The sequence below is a fragment of the Heterodontus francisci genome, chromosome 1, assembly GCF_036365525.1.
Source record: "Heterodontus francisci isolate sHetFra1 chromosome 1, sHetFra1.hap1, whole genome shotgun sequence".
Lineage (NCBI taxonomy): Eukaryota > Metazoa > Chordata > Chondrichthyes > Heterodontiformes > Heterodontidae > Heterodontus > Heterodontus francisci.
In genome coordinates this window covers 126479520-126501542 of record NC_090371.1, presented here as the reverse complement: position 1 = coordinate 126501542, position 22023 = coordinate 126479520, and the positions used below count along the sequence as shown (strand labels likewise).

At 42.2% G+C, this 22023-nt stretch overlaps 1 protein-coding gene across 12 annotated transcripts in view; it reads right to left on the bottom strand.

The window, feature by feature from the left end:
• Nucleotides 1-22023, bottom strand: part of fryl (furry homolog, like) — a 655772-nt gene that overhangs the window by 354412 nt on the left and 279337 nt on the right. For all 12 annotated transcript variants that reach the window (XM_068035582.1, XM_068035639.1, XM_068035630.1 and 9 more), the window contains 3 exons: nucleotides 20194-20333; nucleotides 12903-12999; nucleotides 496-575 (listed from right to left, as the gene is read on the bottom strand). In XM_068035582.1, coding sequence (XP_067891683.1) covers nucleotides 496-575; nucleotides 12903-12999; nucleotides 20194-20333 — 317 coding nt within the window. The remainder of the gene's footprint in view (nucleotides 1-495; nucleotides 576-12902; nucleotides 13000-20193; nucleotides 20334-22023) is intronic.

Here is a 22023-nt window from a genome sequence, read left to right as displayed (position 1 = left end):
ACCCACCCCATAATTGTTGATCTACACTGGTTCTTTGTTTTACAACACACTAGGTTTAAAATGCCCTTGGCTACAAATCTCTCCACAGTCCTGCCTCATACCATCTCTGAAATGTCCTCAAGCCCTAGATCCCCTCCCACACTCTCCGGCCCTCCAACCCCAGCTTTGTGGTCATCTCTCCTCCCTTTTCTATACCACTGTTTTTAGTGACCCCTCCTAATCTCCCTTCATAACTCAGTGTTCTTTCCCTAACTTATTCTTGAAACTTTTTAAACCAGTCAATGGCATTATAACTGAATGGGTATTAAGTCAGGGAACATTCTTCACTGCAGAATTCCACAGATCAGTTAAAAAATAACTCACCTTGCATGGTTAATGAGCGTTTAATGTAGAATATTGGCAAAGCACAACATTTCAGTCAGCAACCACAAACTTTTATGTACACATATTACACTATCGTGAAGGCATTTGTGAAAAGACAAAGAGCCAACTTACCCTTCCCTGTGTTTAAAGTGCTTAAAAGCCAAGTTCAGAACTTCATGTACTAAAGTATCTGGCACTGGATGAAGAGGAATCTGTAAAGCAATTAACACAAGCATAATTATGCAATACATGTTTTTAAACTGCAGGTAAACCTAGTATGTTTTGCTGCTACAAGGAACCGTTGAAAATGTACTTTCCTCATTCCCCTATAAATCTAACATCTAAGCTTCAATGAGTTCCAGTTTAAGACGATACATCAAAAAACTCACTCCTTCCCAACTCCTCACGTTTTCTAAAAAAAGGTGATATTAAATGTTTATCCCATCTCTTCTGAACACCAGTATTTTAGACACTTCTACTTCAAATCTAGATGAAAGTGAAAGGCACTTCGGGCTGCAAAAAATATTGTACTACTAATGGGTTTAGTGCTACAGTACATATTGTGCGTACATTTTTTAAATAAATGACAGCGATCAATATAGCAAAAAACACATGACTGGAAATGATGAAGTCTCATTTCCACAAATGTAAAGTTTTTTGTCGTGTGGCAGAGCTCGCATTAAGTTGCCCGAGTCTGTTATCATTTTGACTGATTGTTTTCAAAAAATAATTTAAATGAACTTAATAGAAGTTAAAATATACATATTAATTCCATAGGTTGTAGTCATTTCTGATCTTGCTAAAATAAAAAGTGAGGTACAACTTTTACGCAGAACACTACTAGTATGGAAGTAACAACTTACATTTATATAGCACCATTAACATAGAAAAAAAATCCCAAAATGCTTCAGAGAAAAATTGACACAGAGAAGGAGGAAATATTAGGAGGGTTGACCAAGGGAGCAAATTCCAAAGCTCAGGACCAAGACAGCTGAAGGCTGATGGGTGAGTAGAATTTAATGCAGGATAAGATGTGGGCAGCAGAGTTTTGGATGAATGGAAGTTTATGGAGAGTGAGAGAGAGCCACCAAGGGAGATTTGGAAGAGTTCAGTCTGAAGGTGACAAAAGCATAGGTGAGGGTTTTGGCAGTAGATGGCTTAGGTAGGGACAAAGGCGGGCAATACCACAGAGGTCAAAGTAGGCTGGCCTTGTGATGGGCTCCTTGATGCTATACTCGGTCGAATGCTGCCTTAAAATCAAGGGCAGTCAGATTCACATCAGCTTTCTAATTCAGTTTTGTGTCTATGCTTGGAGCTGAGTGACCTGGCAGAGCCCAAATTGAGAATCGGCAAGCATGCTACTGATTAGGAAGTGGTACGACATGGCACTGTTGACAAACCTTCCATTATTTTGCCAATGGTTGAACGATGGTGCGGTAATTAGACGGAACATGCCTGGGCAATTTTTCACACCATTGGATAGATGGCAGTAGCTGTAATGGAATAGCTTGGCTAGAAGCCTGGTTAGTTTTGTAGCACAGGTCTTCAGTACGACAGTCGAGATGTTGTTAAGGCTCCATTGCCTTTGCTGTGTCAGCCATGGCTCAGATGGTAGCACTCTCACCCAGTTAAAAGACCGTGGATTCAAGTCCCATTTCAAAGACTTGAGCACAAAACCTTGGCTGATATTCCTGTGCAAATCTGAGAGTGCGCTGCAAGGTCGGAGGTGCCGTCCTTTGGATGAGACGTTAAATGAGGCCCTGTCTACCCTCTTAGGTGGACGCAAAAGATCCCATGACACTATTTTGAAGAGGAGCAGGGGCATTTTGCCACTGTCCTGGCCAATATTTATCCGCAACCAGCATCACTAAAACCGATTATCTGGCATTCATCAGATTGCTGTTTGTGGGACCTCACTGTGCACAAATTGGCTGTACATTCCCTACATTACAACAGTGACAACAATTCAAAAGTACATAATTGGCTATAAAGTCCTGATGTCCTGAAAAGCACTATATAAATGCAATCTTTCTCTCATTTGTCCAGTCTGCTCAGCCATTACTTGGTATCAAGTGGAGAGAATCAAATTGGCTGAACATTGGCATCTATAATGGTAGGGATCTCAGGAGGAGGCTGAGAAGAAGAATCTTCTCAGCACTTCTGGCTGAAGACGACTGTGAATGGTTCAGCCTTGTCTTTTGCACACGCTCTGGGCTCCATCATTATTGAGGATTGATATGCTCATGGAACTTCCTCCTCCCATTAGTTGCTTAATTGTCCACCACCATTTTCAACCAACTGGCTGTGGCAGGAATGAAGAGCTTTGACCTGATCTGGTTCCCATGTTAGCTGTTAATGGTTCCCTCTCCTCAGGTACTGTCCCCCTCTCCTTCAAATCTGCAGTCATCACAAGTCACCTCAAAAAAACCCTCGACATCCCTGTCCTTGAAACTACTGCCCCATCTTCAACCTCCTTTTCCTTTCCCAAGTCCTTAAATGTGCTGTCACCTCCCAAATCCATGCCCATCATGCCAAGAACATCATGTTTGATTCTCTCCAATAAGTTTTCTGTCCCTTCCACAGTACCTAAACAGCTCTCTTCAAGCCACAAATAGCATCTTATCTGACTGTGACAAAGGTACACTATCCCTCCTCATCCTTTTTGACCTGTTTGCAGCCTTTGTCACAGTTGACCACACCATCCTCCTCCAATGCCTCTCCATGGCTCTGTTGGGAGCGCTCTCACCTCCAACTCAGGAGGTGTGGGTTCGAGTCCAACTCCAGGACTTGAGCTGAACAATCCAGGTTGACAAGCCAGTGCAGTACTGAGGGAGTGCTGCACTGTCAGAGGTGCCATCTTTCAGATGAGACATTAAACCGAGGCCCCATTTGCCCTCTCAGCTGGACGTAAAAGATCTCCCCAATGTGCTGGCCAATATTTATCCCTTAATCAACATCACAAAAACAAATTATCTGGTCATTATCACAATGCAATTTGTGGGAGTTTGCTGTGTGTACATTAGCTGTTGCATTTCCTACAATTCAACAGTGACTACACTTCAAAAGTACTTAAATAAAAGCAAAATACTGCGGATGCTGGAAAGAAGGGTCACTGACCCGAAACGTTAACTCTGCTTCTCTTTCCACAGATGCTGCCAGACCTGCGGAGTGGTTCTAGCATTTCTTGTTTTTACTTCAAAAGTACTTAATTGGCTGTAAAGTGGTTTGGGACATCCAGTGGTTGTGTAAAGCATTATATAAATGCAAGTCTTTCTTTTACCCTTGTCCAGCTGGGTGCGACTGTACTCGCCTGGTTCCATTCTTATCTATCCAGTTGTGGTCGGAGAATCACCTGCAATGGCTTTTCTTATTCCTGCACTATTGGTGTACCCTGAGGATATACGCTTGGTCCCCTCTTTTTTCTCATCTACTTGCCACCCCTCGCTGACATCACGCAAAAAGCATGTCAGTTTCCACATTTACACTGACGACACCCAGCTTTACCTCACCACCACCTCTCTCAATCCCTTCACTGTCTCTAGATTGCCAGACTGTGTGGCCAACATTCAGTTCCGGATGAGCAGAAATTTTCTCCAGTTAAATATTGGGAACACCAAAGCCTGTGTCTTCAGACCCCGCCACAAAATCTGTTCCCTGGTCTCCAACTCCATCCTTCTCTGAGGCTGATCCAGACTGTTCACAACCTCGGTATCATATTTAACCAAGATGAGCTTCTGACCACATGTTTGTGCCATTACCAAGACCACCATTTTCACCTCCATGACATTGCCAAACTCGGCTGATCTGCTGCTGAAACCCTCAATCATGCTTTTGTTACTTCTGGACTTGACTATTCCAATGCACTCCTGGCCAGCCTCCCACGTTGTACCCTTCAAAAACTTCAGATAATTCAAAACTGTGCTGCCTATGTCCAAACTTGTACCAAGTCTTGTTCACCCATCATCCTTGCGCTTGCTGATGGACACTGGCTACTGGTTAAGCAATACCTCAAGTGCCTCATTCCATAGCCTCACCTAATCTCTGTAATCTCCTGCAGCACTACAAACCTCCAAGATATCAGTACTCCTGGCCTCTTGAGCATCCCTGATATTAATTGCTCCACCATTGGTGGCCATGTCTTCAGCTGCCAAGGCCCTAAGCTCTGGAATTCCATTCCTCCTTTAAGACGCTCCTTAAACCTACCTCCTTGACCAAGCTTTTGATGATATGCATTAGCTCCAAGGAAGAGGCATATAAATTTGCCAGAAAAACAACAGACCTGAGGATTGGGAGCAGTTTAGAATTCAGCAAAGGAGGACCAAGGGATTGATTAAGAAGGGGAAAATAGAGTACGAGAGCAAGTTTGCGGGGAACATTAAAAACTGACTGTAAAAGTTTCTATGGGTATGTGAAGAGAAAAAGATTGGTGAAGCCAAATGTAGGTCCCTTACAGTCAGAAACAGGGGAATTTATCATGGGGAACAAAGAAATGGCTGACCAACTAAATGCATACTTTGGTTCACAAAGGCAGACACAAATATCGTACCAGAAATGTTGGGGAACACAGGGCTTAGTGAGAGAGAGGAACTGAAGGAAATCAGTATCAGTAGAGAAATGGTGTTGGGGAAATTGATGGGATTGAAGGCCGATAAATCTCCAGGGCCTGACGGTATGCATCCGAGAGTACTTAAGGAAATGGCCCTAGAAATAGTGGATGCATTGGTGGTCATCTTACAAGATTCTATAGACTCTGGAACACTTCCTACAGATTGGAAGGTAGCCAATGTAACCCCACTATTTAAAAAGGGAGGTAGAGAGAAAACAGGGAATTATAGACCAGACAGCCTGACGTCAGTAGTGGGGAAAATTCTAGAGTCCATTGTCAAAGATTTTATAGCAGAGCACTTAGAGAACAGTGGTAGAATCGGACAGAGTCAGCATGGATTTACAAAAGGGAAATCATGCTTGACAAATCTATTAGAATTCTTCGAGGATGTAACTAGTAGAGTTGATGAGGGGGAGCCAGTGGATGTGGTTTATTTGGACTTTCAGAAGGCTTTTGACTAAGTTCCCACATAAGAGATTAGCGTGTAAAATTAAAGCACATGGGATTGAGGGTAGTGTATTGCGATGGATAGAAAATTGGTTGACAGACAGGAAACAAGAATAAGGATAAATGGGTCTTTTTCCGAATGGCAGGCAGTGATTAGTGGGGTATCGCAGGGAGCAGTGCTAGGACCCCTGCTATTCACAATATATATTAATGATTTAGATGAGATAACTAAATGTAATATCTCCAAATTTGCAGATGACACAAAACTGGGTGGGAGGGTGAGTTGTGAGGAGGATGCAGAGAGACTTCAGGGTGATTTGGACAAGTTGAGTGAGTGGGCTAATGCATGGCAGATGCAGAAAAATGCGGATAAATGTGAGGTTATCCACTTTGGTAGCAAAAACAGGAAGGAAGATTATCTGAATGGCTATAAACTGAGAGAGGGGAATTTGCAGCGAGAACTGGGTGTTCTCATACACCAGTCGCTGAAGGTAAGCATGCAGGTCCAAAAGGCGGTAAAAAAGGCAAACGGTATGTTGGCCTTCTTGGCGAGAGGATTCGAGTACAGGAGCAGAGATGGCTTGCTGCAATTACACAGGGCCTTGGTGAGGCCACACCTGGAATATTGTGTGCATTTTTGGTCTCCTTATCTGAGGAAGGATGTTCTTGCTATAGAGCGAGTGCAGTGAAGGTTTACCAGACTGATTCCTCGGATGGCGGGACTGACATACAAGGAGAGATTGAGCCGGTTAGGATTATATTCGCTGAAGTTCAGAAGAGTGAGGGGGGAATCTCATAGAAACCTACAAAATTCGAACAGGACTTGACAGGGTAGATGCAGGAAGGATGTTCCCAATGGTGGGGGAGTCCAGAACCAGGGGTCATAATCTAAGGATACTGGGTAAACCTTTCAGGACTGAGATGAGGAGAAATTTCTTCACCCAGAGAGTGGTGAGCCTGTGGAATTCGCTACCACAGAAAGCAGTTGAGGCCAAAACATTGTATATTTTCAAGAAGGAGTTAGATATAGCTCTTGGGTCTAATGGGATCAAAGGGCATGGGGCGAAAGTGGGAACAGGTTACTGAGTTGGATGATCAGCCATGATCATAATGAATGGCAGAGCAGGCTCAAAGGGCCGAATGGCCTACTCCTGCTCTTATTTTCTATGTTTCTATGCCCTAATATCTTATGTGGCTTGGTGCCAAATTTTGTTCAATAACACTCCTGTGAAGCACTTTGGGATTTTTTTTTAAATGTTAAAGGCGCTATATAAATATAAGTTGTTGATTCATTGTTTGTGGGATCACAGCTCCATTTATAGTATCTCACAAAAGCAAAATACTGCTCATGCTGGAAATCTGAAAGAAAAACAGAAAATGCTGGAAATACTCAGCAGGTCAGGCAGCAACTGTGGAGAGAAAAATAGAGTTAATGTTTCAGGTCTTTGTGACCTTTCTAACTTTTGCCAGTTCGGATGAATTGTAATCGGTTATGAGCAAGTGAAAGGGGAGGACTGGGGGGTGTTGGAAAAGAAGAACAAAAGGGAAGGTCTGTGATAGGGTGGAGAGCAGGAGACATTAAATGACAAAAGGTTTCAAGGTACAAAGCCAAAATGGGTAGTAATGGGACAAATGAAGAAACAAAAGATGTATGTGGATGAGGTGTAAATTACAGCATAGCAGCCATCCAAACACAAAGGAAAGAGATTAAGGAAAAAAGGGTGGGGGGGAAAAAACAAACCAGAGAAAAAAAACGCTAAAAAGGAAAACAAAATGGGGTCAGAGATTATGATCTAAAATTGTTGACCCCAATGTCGAGTCCGGAAGGCTGTTAAGTGCCCAGTCGAAAGATGATGTGCTGTTCCAAGCATGCACTTCTATGCTCCCCATTGAACCAGGGTTGCTCATCAGGCTTGATGGAAATGGAGGAGTGAAGGATATGCTGGGCCATCAGGTTACAAACAGATTGTGGTGGAATACAATTCTGCTGCTGCTGATGAAGTTTACTACCTCCTGGATGCCCAGTTTTGAGCTGCTAGATTTGTTCTTTGTCTATCCCACTTAGTGTGGTGACAGTGAGCACTTCGGACTTGACAAAGCAAAGATTGATGCCAGACCAGCAGGCATGACCGGGCTAGAAGAAACTAAGAGTTTTACTGTGGACAGGAACATCAAAGGTGGAGGTGAGGGAATGATTGAGCAGATTGACAGATGCAGAACAATTGTGACAAACAAAAGATCAAAGGTTAGGCAGTTGGAATTTTTGGAATTTTAAAATTGCGGCAGTGAATGTCTTGGGGAAGAGTTTTATTTTACAAGGTGGACCCCATGGGAAGTGGAGTTAGAAGGAAGTAGGGGTGTGTGGAAGCTGAGAGATGCAATTAAGTGATTGAAGATTATTATTTTAACCGTTCATGGGCTGGGCTTCACTGGCAAGGCCAGCATTTATTGCCCTTCCCTAGTTGCCCTTGAGAAGGCGGTGGTGAATCACCCTCTTGAATACAACTGAGTGGTTTTCTAGGCCATTGCACCCTGCTATGGTTCTGCAGTTACATATAGGCCAGACCAGGCAAGAAGGGCAAAGTTCCTTTCTTAAAGGACATTCGTGAACTGGTCACAAATGACATCCTCTGTGACTGTGGCAAAGGTAAACTATCCCTACTTGTCCTTCCCAACCTGCCTGCAGCCTTTGACACAATTAATCATACCATTCATCTCAAATGTCTCTGCACCATCACCCAACTGGGTGGGACTTCACTCATCTGGTTATATCCATATCTATCTAAGCACAGCCAGAGAATCACCTGCAATGGCTTCTCTTCATACTCTCACACCATTACCTCCAGTGTCCCCCCAGGATCTATCCTTGGTTCCCTTCTATTGCCCATCTACATGCGGCCTCTCAGCAACATCATCCGAAAACACTTCAGTTTCTACAAGTACATTGATGACACCAGCTCTACCTCACCACCACCTCTCTCGACCCCTCTGCTGTCTCTAAATTTTCAGACGCTTGTCCAACAACTGGATGAGCAGAAATTTCCTCCGATTAAATATTGAGCCATCCAAGGCTTTAGTCTCCACTACAAACTCTATTGCCTAACCACCAACTCCATTTGTCTCCATGAAAAATGTCTGAGGCTGAACCAAACTGTTTGCAACCTTGGTGATATATTTGATCCCGTGATCAGCTTCCAACCACATATCTGCGCCATTACTAAGGCTGCCTTTATACGCTCCCATAATGTAACCCATTCCAACACACCACCAACCCCCCACCCCCCCTCAACTCGTCTGTTGCTGAAAGCCTCATCCATGCTCTTGCTACCTCTCGACTTTACTATTCCAATGCATTTCTGGCCAGCCTCCCACTTTCTATCCTCCACAAACTTGAGGTCATCCAATCTCTGGTACCCATGTCCTAACTTGCACCAAATCCCATTCACCCATCACCCCAGTGCTCGCTGACATAAACTGGTTAAGCACTGCCACAAATTTAAAATTCTCATCCTTGTTTACAATTTCCTCCAAAGCCCACCCCTCGCCATCTCTGTAACCTCCTCCACCCCACAACTCCCTAAAAATATCGGCACTCCTCTAAGTCTGGCATTTTGAGCATCCCTGATTTTTATCGGTCCGCCATTGGTGGCTGTGCCTTCAGCTATCTGAGCTCTTAGCTTTGGAATTCTCTCCCTAAACTTCTCTGCCTCTCTACCTCCTTTTTCTCTTTCTAAGACCTTCCTGAAAACCTACCACTTTGATCAAGCTTTTGGTCATCTTCTAACTTGACTGACATTTTTTTTTTTAAATGGCATTTTATTACATTAACTCAAGTTGTTGTTGTAGATGTGTTTTTTTTTTAAACAACAATCAGTAATTTCAAAGAAAGAAAGAAAATGTATGGCACAAAATGAGGCCATTCAGCTCATCATGTTAGTGTTGCCCAAAAAAGAGCTATCTGGCCTAATTCCACTTGCCATCTCTTGGTCTGTAGCCCTGTAGGTTACAGCATTTCAAGTGCCTATCAAGCATTTTTAAAATGCGATGAGGGTTTTTGCCTCTACCACCCTTTCAGGCAGCGAGTTCCAGATCCCCACCATCCTCCAGGTGAAAAACGCTCTCAACTCCCTCTAATCCTTCTACGAGTTACTTTAAAATCTATGTTCTGTGGTTACTGACCTCTCTTCTAATGGAAATATCCTATCCACTTTATTTACCCCCTCATAATTTTATATCCTTGAATTAAATCTCCCTTCACCCTCCTCTGTTCCAAAGAAAACAACCTCAGCCTAATCCAATGTTTCCTCATAGCTAAAGTCCTCCATTCCTGGCAACATCCTCGTAAACCTCCTCCATACTCTCTCTAGTGCGATCACATCCTTCCTGTAATGCCGTATGCAGTACTCTGGTGTTTTAAACAGTTCCAGCATAACCTCTGCAGTAATAGTCACCATTACTGATACTAGCTATTTTTTAATTCCAGATTTATTTATTTAATTTGAATTTAAATTCCCCGGATGGCATGGTGGGATTTGTCTCAATCATTCATCCAGGCCTCTGGATTACATAGGAACAAAGGAACACCGGAAATAGGAGGAATCAGCCATTCGGCCCATGAGCCTGCTCCGGCATTCAACTAGATCATGGCTGATCTTCTACTTCAATGCCATTTTCCCGCACTATCCCATATCCCTTGATGCCTTTAATATCTAAAAAGGTATCGATCTCTGTCTTGAACATACTCAATGATTGAGCTTCCACTGCCCTCTGTAGTAGAGAATTCCAAAGAATCACCACTCTCTGAGTCAAGAAATTCCTCCTCATCTGAATCCTAAATAGCCTACCCCTTATTCTGAGACTGTGTCCCCTGGTTCTAGATGTCTCCAACCATGGGAAGTATCCTTCCTGCATCTGCCCTGTTGAGCCCTGTCAGAATTTTGTATGTTTCATTGAGATCACCTCTTGTTCTTCTAAAATCTAGAGAATACAGACCCAGCATCCTCAATCTCTCCTCATAGGACAATCCCGCCATCCCAGGAATTAGAATCATAGAAATGTTCTGGCACAGAAGGAAGCCATTCAGCCCGTCATGTCTGCGTTGGCCGAAAAATCTAGTAAAATTAGTCTGATGAACCTTAGTTGCGTTCCCTCTTTGACACATATATCCTTCCTTGGGTAAGGAGACGAAAACAGTACACAATACTCCAGGTGCCGTCTCACCAAGGCTCTAGACAATTGCAACAAGACATCTTTATTTCTGTCCTCAAATCCTCTTGCAATAAAGACCAACATACCATTTGCCATCCCAAGTGCTTGCTGCACCGGCATGTTATTTTTCAGTGACTCATAAACAAGGACACCCAGGTCCCTCTGGACATCAACACTTCCCAATCTCTCACCATTTAAGAGATACTCAGCATTTCTGTTTTTCCTACCAAAGTGGATAACTTCACATTCTTCTACATTATATTTCATCTGCCATGTTCTTGCCCCCTCACTTAGCCTGTCTAAATCCCCTTGAAGCCTCTTTGGCTCTTGACCACCATGCTAGATAACCCATGATGGCATTTTCTGCTATGGAGGCCATGGGGGTAGAGAGGCCATGAGAAGAGGCCTTAGCAGTTGGCCATGAATATAGGTAGGACAGTTGATATGGAGGGAAAGCTTGAGAGAAGACAGAGGGCACTGAAATCAGACGAGAGGTGAGTTGAGCTGGAGATTGAAATTACCTAGGTGTAGATGCTACCTGGTACATAATCAGGAAAGAAGTGAGGATATTTTGATGAGAAACATGAGGTTGAGCTTGGGGGGATGGTAGAGAATGAGGATTTTAAGGAACAGATCTCTTTCACGAGTGAACGGACATTCAGAGGAGAAATGTGGAAAGGGACGGTGATTGTTGATTCACTGTTAAGAGTCCAAGGGAGCAGTAGTGAATGAGGTGGGCAAAATGGATGACTAATGTCCAGCAGGAATGGTGGGTGGGAAAACTGACAAAACAAGAGCATGAGGCAATTTGTGTGGCTGCAACAGATCCTTCATGGGTCATATCGGAGAATGCCAAAAGAGACATAGTGGATAATTATGGGATGACTATTTCTCACCTGAAGAGTAACAGGAAAGAGATAATGGGATACAAATGGTGGTCAGAAACAGCAGCAAGCTTCAGACAAGCTGCACAAGATGACCATTATGCAGACATAGAAATAAAAAGGAGATGAGGTGCTGCAATATTAAATACAGCTTTTCACCTCAGCAACCTAAATTCAACTCCTGGTCAAACAACGGATTGAAGTTATCAATCCATCTTCTTGTGGAAATGGGCCTCCAGCACAAAATTGTGCCCAACTGAAATTAAATTACCAATTTTGCTCAGAAAGGTCCAAGGATGTCTGGTGTGGAAAATAAAAAAAAATCTTGCTCATTATGAATGTTCTTCTGAAATTGGGGTCAACACACATTTTGGAAGCAGAGTAGGGATAGCCTATAGGACATTTATAGGACATGGGAATGCTACGTTTTGATACTGAATGTGTAAAATGGAAAGAGTTTTTTTAGCAAGCACAAACTTCATGAACAAAAACCATGCCAGAAACTGTGACAAAGAGAAAGAAACCAAATACATGCATATAATGAAAACTGAAAAGAAGACACGAAGCAAAATGTTGAACAAAAATAGAAAGTGTGCTCAAGAAGAAAATTAAAAGCAAAGAGTAAGCAGTTATATCGGATATTTGAAAAGCTTGATCGGCATTAAATATAACAAATTAATTTTAAAAATCTCAAATTCTATACAGATGCGATCCAACAAAATATAAAACAAAAACAGTTTACAAGCAAATTCACAAAGAAATGATAAATTAGTTTGAGCCAAAATAACCTTTTTCATCTGTAACTCTCTACCTCAGATATACTGTGGCTCTTAAGTAACTAGTTCATGCAATACTTCAGAGTCAGAGAATCAGAAGCCAAGTATGTGCAAGATGATGTGAACAGATTGTATAAACTAGATGATAACATTAGATTCAGTATAGATGAAACTTTGTAAATAAAAATATTATTGCATGATACAAATGACAAACACAAAATGATATACTTACAGAACATAAGGTGCTGCCAAAGGGTCATTTTATAAATTGCATCTTAATCCTTTGAATTCTGTAGCCATGAAAGCTTTTAAAATTAACATTTATCTACAATTATGCTATTATTTATTCATGGTTAACATTAACAAGTCATTTATTTGAACACATATCATCTTCCTTCTCTTCCATGCTCAGTGGCGCATGAAGAAAGCCACTTCTTCCACTGCTTTTATATACAGCAGATTGTGTTCTATTTTATTTCCATAACAAAGATCTTTTTTACATGGGCAGCTTGTTGGCCTGACTGGATTGTGGAGGGGGCAGGGGCATGAACACCTAATAATCCATTAAAATGCCTGCTGCATATGGAAAACAAAACTAGCAGTACTTTGAAAGCTTACCTGTTTTAAAACTTCTATTAAAACTAAACAGAAAATGAAATCTATAGCTAAGTCTCTTCGCTCAAGCAGATAATCTCTATCACGATGTTGTTCATCCCTGAAAATAGAGAAAAACAAATTGGCAAAGTATCAACCAACAATTGTTTATTTTTCAAGATTCTGTTTCATGGAACATAAGAGTAATGTAATTGCTTTTAGTTTGTTTCATGTTTCTGAACATGGGATTGACTAATCAATTCCAGTTATTTAATTTTATTAATTATGGGGAAGTGCATTGCAGTTAGAATCAACTACACTGGAGATTTCCTGGAAAAGATTTGGACACCTTGGCAGGCACACAGGGGTATGCTGCTATGTACTAATAACAGATGCCAAAATACAACAGATTAAGTAGTTTCTATCAAATATTATAATAGTTATTTCATATCAGACACATTATTTTATTTGGTTATGCAAATTACAATTATTTCAATATCAATTCAATCATCTTGCATTGGTTACAATGTAAAAATATTTACACACCAATATGGAAGAACATTAGAGTCCATCAGGATATCCTAAAATTATATTTACATCAGTTTGTTCAATCTAGAAAGATTACTGTTCAAACTAGAATGACAACAGGAAACTAAAATAACATCTGAGAGTCAATGGCAGAGTGTGTAAAGATCAAGAATTGATGCAAGATACATTCCAAAGACATTATTCATGTTCTATTACCTTTGACCAAGAGGCCATTCTATCTGCCTGTTAAACTATTGAATACAGCTCTCACATACATTATGATAAAAGATGAAATTTTAGAAGAAAACTAAACGCTGTTCTGTATGGTTAGACTAAAAATATGCAATTAGCTATAAATTAAGAGATTATACTCATTTGCAACATAGGAGGCTATATCACCCCATCAAGTCCATGCCGGCTCTCCGCAGAGCAATCCAATTAGTCCCGCTTGCCCGCTCAATCCTCATAACCTTCCAAGTTTATTTCCTTCAAGTGCCCATCCAATTTTCTCTAGAAGTCATTGATTGTTTCCGCTTCCACCACCCTCATGGGCAGCGAGTTCCAGGTCATTACCACTCAATGCGTAAAAAACCTGTTCTTCATATTCCCCCTGCATCTCTTGCCCAAAACCTTCAACCTGTGCCCTCCAGCCCTTGTACCTGGTCTACCTTATGTAAGCAAGTCATAATCTTGTACACCTTTACCGAATTTCCCCTCAATCTCCTTTGTTTTCAGGAGAACAACCCCAGCTTTTCCAACCTAACTTGATAAATAAAATCCCCCATCCCTGGAACCATTCTGGTAAATTTCCTCCACACCCTCTCAAGGACTTGCACATTTTTCCTAAAGTATGGTAACCAGAACTGGATGCAACAATCTAGTTGGGGCCTAACCAGATCTTTTTATAAAGATTCAGCATAACTTCCCTGCTTTTGTACTCTATATTTTGTACTTTATGATGCCCAAGATCTCATATGCTTCCACTCTCTCAATATGTCCTGCCACCTTTAAAGATCGATGGACATGCATCCCCAGGTCCCTCTGTTCCTGCACACTCTTTAGAACTGTGCCATTAAGTCTATATCACCTCTCTCTATCCCTTTTGCCAAAATGCATCACCTCACACTTGTCCGTATTAAATTCCATCTGCCACTTGTCTGCCCATTCGGTTAGCCTATCGATGTCCTGTTGCAGGAAATTCATATCATCCTTACTGTTTGCCACTCTTTCGAGTTTGGTGTCACTGGCAAATTTTGAAATTCTACTGTTTTCTGTCCTTAAGCCAATTTTTTCTCCAAGTTGACAGTGACCATCCTATTCCATGAGCCTCAATATTGTTAACCGGGTTTTTATGTGATACTTTATCAAATGCTTTCTTAAAATCCATATAGACAATATCCATCACATTTCCTTCTTCAATCTTCTCTATTACTTCATCAAAAAAATCAATTAGATTAGTCAAGCATGATCTGCGTTTTACGAATCTGTGCTGGCTATCCTCAATTAACTCAAACTTCTCCAAGTGCCTGTTGATTTTTTTTCCGATTGTTGTTTCTAAAACCTTACCCACCACTGATATTAAACTAACTAGCCTGTTGTTGCTAGGACTATCCTTTTTTCAATAAGGATGTTACAGTTGCCACATTCCAACCCTCTAGAACCTTCCGCACATCTAGGGAAGGTTGCAAGATTATGGCAAGCCCTTCCATCATCTCCACCCTCACTTCTTCTAGGTTACTTTAAGGTATTGTGATCGAGTGGACTGACGGTGTAACTTTAAAAAAAAAACCCTGCATGGCAAACTGAGTTTTTACTAGCTAATCCATTAACTGCTCTAGAGGTAGATCCAAAATGTTCTATCCACAGCACAATGCACAAAAGAAAACTATGGCCCAGATTTTGTAGCTGCAATGATGACACAAGAACACAAGAAATAGGAGCAGGAGTAGACCATATGGCCCATCACGCCTGCTCCACCATTCAAAATGACCATAGCTGATTTTAGGATTCAACCCCACTTTCCCACCTGCTTGCCATACCCTTTGATTCCAAGACCCCAAAAATCTGTCTATCCCAGCCTTAAGAAACTGTCAGTGTTGACCGACATTACTCCGTGAAACTGACAGCAACATCTGGTATACAGACACACGGAGTTAATTGCAGTAATCTAAAAAATGCCAGCGAGGATACCCAGCTCCTCCACAGGTGTGCAGTTGCAGCCTTCACAGCTGCAATCAACAGGGAAATCAGTTATTTGATGTGAATTTTAGCTTTTTACACTGAGTATTCTACGATCTGATTGGCTGCTCAGCCTGCTTGATGACTTCACAGTTTCGAGATGCCAAAAATCCCCTATAGCTGGCACCAGAATGAAATTGATGTAATGGGAGAAATCAACACCAGAGAGATTGTTAGATATTTTTGGACAGCTTTCTCAGAGCTCAGCAGCGAGTGCCTACGTTCCCTTCCCCCCTCCCAACCCTTCTTTGTCTGTGTCCGTCCCTAGAAAACAAACTCTATCCCAATTCACTTACAACTGCACTTTCAAAATCCCAACTGTATAGCTTTTGGCTCTCCATTCATCATGACATTTCTGTAGCTACTGATCTGTTCAAACACACTTTACTTCCACTTTTGATGCCACAGTCCTCAATAAAACCATTATTCTTTCTTGCCCTGGCTATTCTGGCAGCATAGTCTTCATCTCCATTCCCCTAAGTCCAAGGGACGCAGACCTGAATAAAAATGGCAGACAACTGGTTTAGCCATTCACTGCCTGATCTGGATAGGCCGCATAAAGCATGGCTGGGTTCTGCACATGTCTGCCAAAAGTGCTCACTATTCCAGGATCATCCTACAATGCAAGGATAACCCCAGCTTCTCTTCCCTACTGCAACAGTCTTCTTGAACCCCTCTCCACAGGCTCCTCCAACCTCATCAACAAATGCAAGGAGCTCATGGATTTGTCACAGAGATTGAGACTATCTGATCAGCTGCCATTGATTCATCTCTCCCTTCCCCAAATCAGTGGGCTGAAATTTCTCTAAGGATCCCCTCTGCCCTAGTCCTGAATTCACATCAATCTCTAGTCTCTCTCCTATCTCCCCTCATGCCTTTCTGAACACATCCAGTTCAAGAGACCATTCGACCCTATGTCTACTAAAATGCTGACCACCCAATTTCCCTTCCTGGCTCTCATGTTAACTGATATTGTTAATGGTTCTCTCTCCTCAGGTACTATCCCCTCTCTCCTTCAAATCTGCCATATCATCCCTCCTCAAAAAAAAACAACCCGACCCCACTGCCCTTGCAAACTACTGTCCCATCTCCAACCTCCCTTTATCTTCCAAAGTCCTTGAACACGTTTGCTTCTCCCAAATCTGTGCCCACCTTTCCTAGAACTCCATGTTCAAATCACCCCAATCAGGTTGCTACCCTGCCAGAGTACCGAAACAGCTCTCATCAAAGTCACAAATGACATCCTACATGACTGTGACAAAGGTAAACTATCCCTCCTTGCCCTGTCTTCAACCTTTGACATGGTTGACCACACCATCCTCCTCCAATCCCTCTCCACTGTGGTCCAGCTGCATGGAACTGCACTCGCCTGGTTCTATTCTTACCTTTCGAATTGTAGCCAGTGTATCACTTGGAATGGCATTTTCCGCTGCTCCCACAACCTTACCTCTGGTGTTTCCCCCAAGGACCTTGGACCCTCCTATTTCTTATCTACCTGCTACCTCTCGGCGACAAGATCTGAAAACACAGCATCAGTGTTCACATGCACATTTATGGACACCCAGCTCTACCTCACCACCACACCCAATCCCTCCAACTGTGTCTAAAATATCAGACTGCTTTTCCAACATCCAATACTGGATGAGCAGAAATTTCTTCCAATTAAATATTGTAAAGACCAAAGACAGTGTCTTCTGTCCCTGTAAAAAAAACTCTGCTCCCTAGGCACTGACTCCAACCCTCTCCCTGGCAACTGTCTGAGACTGAACCAGACTGTTCACAACCTTGGTGTCATATTTGAATCTGAGGTGAGTTTCCAATCACATAGTCACGCCATCACTAAGACCACCTACTTCCACCTCTGTAACATTACCCGACTCTGTCCCTGGCTCAGGTCATCTGCCACTGAAAGCCTCATCCGTGCCTTTATTACTTCTAGACTTGACTGTACCAATGGTCATCCTCCCACGTTCTAACCTCTGCAAAGTTGAAGTCATCCAAAACTCTGCTGCCCGTGTGCTAACTTGCACCAATTCCCATTCACCCATCACCCCTGTGCTTGCTTACCTACATGGCTCACAGTTAAGTAATGCCTCTATTTTAAAATTCTTATCTTTGCTTTCAAATTCCTCCATGGTCTCGCTCCTCTCTCTAATCTTCTCCAGCCCCACAACTCTGAGGTATCTGTTCTCCTCCAATTGTAGCCTCTTGAACATCCCCAATTTTAACTGCTCCATCATTGGTGGGAATGCCTTCAGCTGCTAACCTCTAAGCTCTGGAATTCCCTCCCCATTCCCTGTGCCTCTCTTTCCTCTGTAAAACTTATCTCTTGATCAAGCTTTTGGTCATCTGCCTCAATATCTCCTTTTGTGATTTGGTGTCAAATATTAGCTATATAATGCTCCTGTGAAATGCCTTGGGACGTTTTACAAATGTCGAAGGCACTATATATATTTAAGTTACTGTTGTTGCATAGTATGTGAGTAGGTTCTTCAATTTCTTTGTCCTAGATTTCATTTCTACTTACTGTATAATAATTCATTTAATAATATTGCCATCTTTATCCCCCCACTTAAATTTCCAAAGAATACTTCTTCAAATTTCTCAGCAAACAGCTATTGATACCTCTGAGAAATAACAAAGAACAAAGAACAGTACAGCACAGGAACAGGCCAATCGACCCTCCAAGCCTGCGCCAATCTTGATGCCTGTCTAAACTAAAACCTTCTGCACTTCCGGGGACCGTATCCCTCTATTCCCATCCTATTCATGTATTTGTCAAGATGCCTCTTAAACGTCGCTATCGTACCTGCTTCCACCACCTCCCCCGGCAGCAAGTTCCAGGCACTCACCACCCTCTGTGTAAAGAACTTGCCTCGCACATCCCCTCTAAACTTTGCCCCTCGCACCTTAAACCTATGCCCCCTAGTAACTGACTCTTCCACCCTGGGAAAAAGCTTCTGACTATCCACTCTGTCCATGCCACTCATAACTTTGTAAACCTCTATCATGTCGCCCCTCCACCTCCGTCGTTCCAGTGAAAACAATCCGAGTTTTTCAAACCTCTCCTCATAGCTAATGCCCTCCAGACCAGGCAACATTCTGGTAAACCTCTCACGTACCCTCTCCAAAGCCTCCACGTCCTTCTAGTAGTGTGGCGACCAAAATTGCACGCAATATTCTGAGTGTGGCCTAACTAAGGTTCTGTACAGCTGCAGCATGACTTGCCAATTTTTATACTCTATGCCCCGACCGATGAAGGCAAGCATGCCGTATGCCTTCTTGACTACCTTATCCACCTGTGTTGCCACTTTCAGTGGCCTGTGGACCTGTACGCCCAGATCTCTCTGTCTGTCAATACCCCCAAGGGTTCTGCCATTTACTGTATACTTCCCACCTGTATTAATAAATCTGTTATTAATAAAACCTGTAATAAACCAATAAATAGAGCTGTGTTCAAAGCAATGTGGAATTTTCCCCCGAAGAAATTAGACAGGAAAGGTTATAGTTGGGTGCATTATTGGATAATTCTGTTACAACAATTGTAAATTATCTAAATAAATGAGCACAGTGTTAAAGAAACACTTTCCATGTAAGGTTAAATTATAAGTTTCTTTTGGGTGGCCAACCAGTTCTCCAACCTTCGCAATCTTATTGTTGCCTCATGCTTTTTGTGAAAAAATGTTTGCAAAGTACTCACATATACTATGAGGGAAAACTTTTAGAACAGAACTGCACCACAGAAATAACATTCCCATTGTTCATTAGTACAGTATCAACAAACTGTTATTGCCTCTTCTACTACATAAGAACTTTCAAAAGAAAAACATAGGGTACAGTAGCTTAGTGGTTAAGTCACTGGACGAGTTAACCAGAGGCCTGGATCCAGGGCAGCTGGGAAATTTAAATTCAATTGAATAAATTCTAGAATAAAAAGCGAATATCAGTAATGTGGTCATGAAGCTACGGGATTGTTGTAAAATCCCATCTGGTTCACTAATATTGTTTTGGGAAGGAAATCCTTACCTGTTCTGGCCTATGTGAGTCCTACACTTGCTTAGCAAACCACTCAACAAGTATTCGAAGCTCACCGCCACCTTTTTAAAGACAATTAGGGATGGATAATAAATGCTGGACTTACCAGCGATGCTTACATTCTGGTAATGGATAAAAAAAACCAGAATATTCCTGTTAAGTGAGACTATTGAATCAAATCAACAATTTCTCTTATTTCCATTTTTGCTCATGATGCAGAGACTGAATGGTTTCTCATAGGAAAAAGGAACAAAAACACATTCACTTTGCTTTCCTCCAAGGTACTCTTGTGCACATTATAGTAATGAGGTGACACAGCAACACTGCCACAGGCATTGGACTTGACTGCCCACTACCATGTGATACAGGGGAGAAAACAATAAATGCAGAAACAAAATAGGACATCCTTGGAGTATGCCTGCATTAAACATTTAGCAATATATGTAACGGATTATTAAGCAATTATGGTTTGCTTTATTTTTCCTATTTTTCAAAATAAAGAAATATAAATTACCCTTTTGATTTTGTACTTGACCGCGGCCTATATTCATAGGATTCATCTTCTGTTCCATTCTGCCGCCTGTACCAGTCAAACAAGGTGCGAAGTAGAGAGGGAAGGCAGTGTTCTGCTACTGAGCTCATAGAGCTAATCACCTGCAAAACACAAATAGCACATAAATAAACAATCTCTGAGCTGAAAATATCCATGTTTATTGACATGAAACAACAAAATGTATGATCCCACCCCACCCATCACTGTTGCCTGCCTTGAGCCCCAACCCAACTTTGAGTCTCCAGTAGTCCTTTAGTGCTTTTACAATCAATACTGAGGCTGGCACCCAGCAATCCTCACAGCCGGCTTGGAATCCATTTGTAACACAGGAGGATTTACTTTACATTATTCATTCTCAGAATGCGGGCATCACTCGCAAGGTTGGTGTACAATCAGGAATCGGCATCACGTTGTGCAACGGTGAAAGTAATTGTATGCAAACCACTTTGTGATATTTCAGAGACATGTCACTATATAAATGCATCTATTTGCTACCCCTAACAAATGAAAGGCTTGGTAGGCCATCTCGGAGGACAGTTAAGAGGCAACTGCATTGTCATTGGACTGGAGTAACATACAGGCCCAACCAGATAAAGACTGCAGGTTTCTTTTCTTAAATGGCATAAATGAACCAGTGGGATTTTTGGTGTCAAACAGCTTATACTGGTCACTTATATTCGTTAGTCGTAAAGCATTTGGGACAACCTGAGGTCAGCATATATATATAAATGCAAGTCCTTACCCATCAAGGAGGTTTTCTAGCATTGGCCTACAGAAACCTATATTATTTAAAATAAATACTTAGCTTTATTTTTTGTAATTAAGGTTCCCGAAATCACTGCTCAATTAATCATTTTAAAAATCCCTTCTTCGCCATCCAAGGAACCACTGAGTCACACCCTCACAATCACCTGTGCCTTTGTCTGTCCTCTGCTCTCACTCCACAGCAGCTACTTGTACTTCTGCCATACCCTTTCTTTCCTTACCTTTCCACCTGCCCTGGAAAATCACCCTGGGAAATCTCCCGCGAGAATATTATAAACAAATACCAACAGCAAGTCAAACATCATCACACTCCTCCATTAAAGTGTCAAGTTTCCCTGGGGCTTCGAGGCTTGGTCCTCGAGAGGCCTTAAGTGGTCGATTTTCAACCTATGAAGCTTGTAAGTGAGCTACAATGGGCTATTCGACTGCAGATTGCATCACAGTCAGGTCTGATCTGATCATCACTAGGCCTTCCAGAAAAGGAATCGGGGGCAAGGATAGGAAGAGAACACCCAGATAGCAATCAGACCTGGAACCCAAGTACTTTAATCAACAGTATCCCACTACCCACTCCTGGTGTGCCCATGCCCAGCAACAATATGCCCCACCTCCCTCGCAAAGTTCCCACACAACCAGCAAACTCCCATCCCCCCTCCACCATCACTGGTCCCACACCCAGCAATCACCCCCTCGCACCTTCCTATCTGTGCTCCAAGATGCAGCAATTACCTCCAAAGCCTAGCAAGGTTTCAGGTTCTATCCGAGCCTGCCCTGAGTTAGTTGATCACAGGACAGGAGCATGACTTCTAACAGTTGGCTTCACTGGCCCTGGATTTACGAGGGGGAAATTGGTTGCGATTACTGCACCAGGCAGCTACCCAGTGACTGCTGCTGGAAGTGCACACATATGGAAATGACAACATTGGATGCAGAGGCAATGGTGTGATTAAGCATCCTCCAACTTACACTCCAGTGATTTCTCAGCATAATTTATTATATTTGCTTTGTTAATTGCTGCTTTACAGG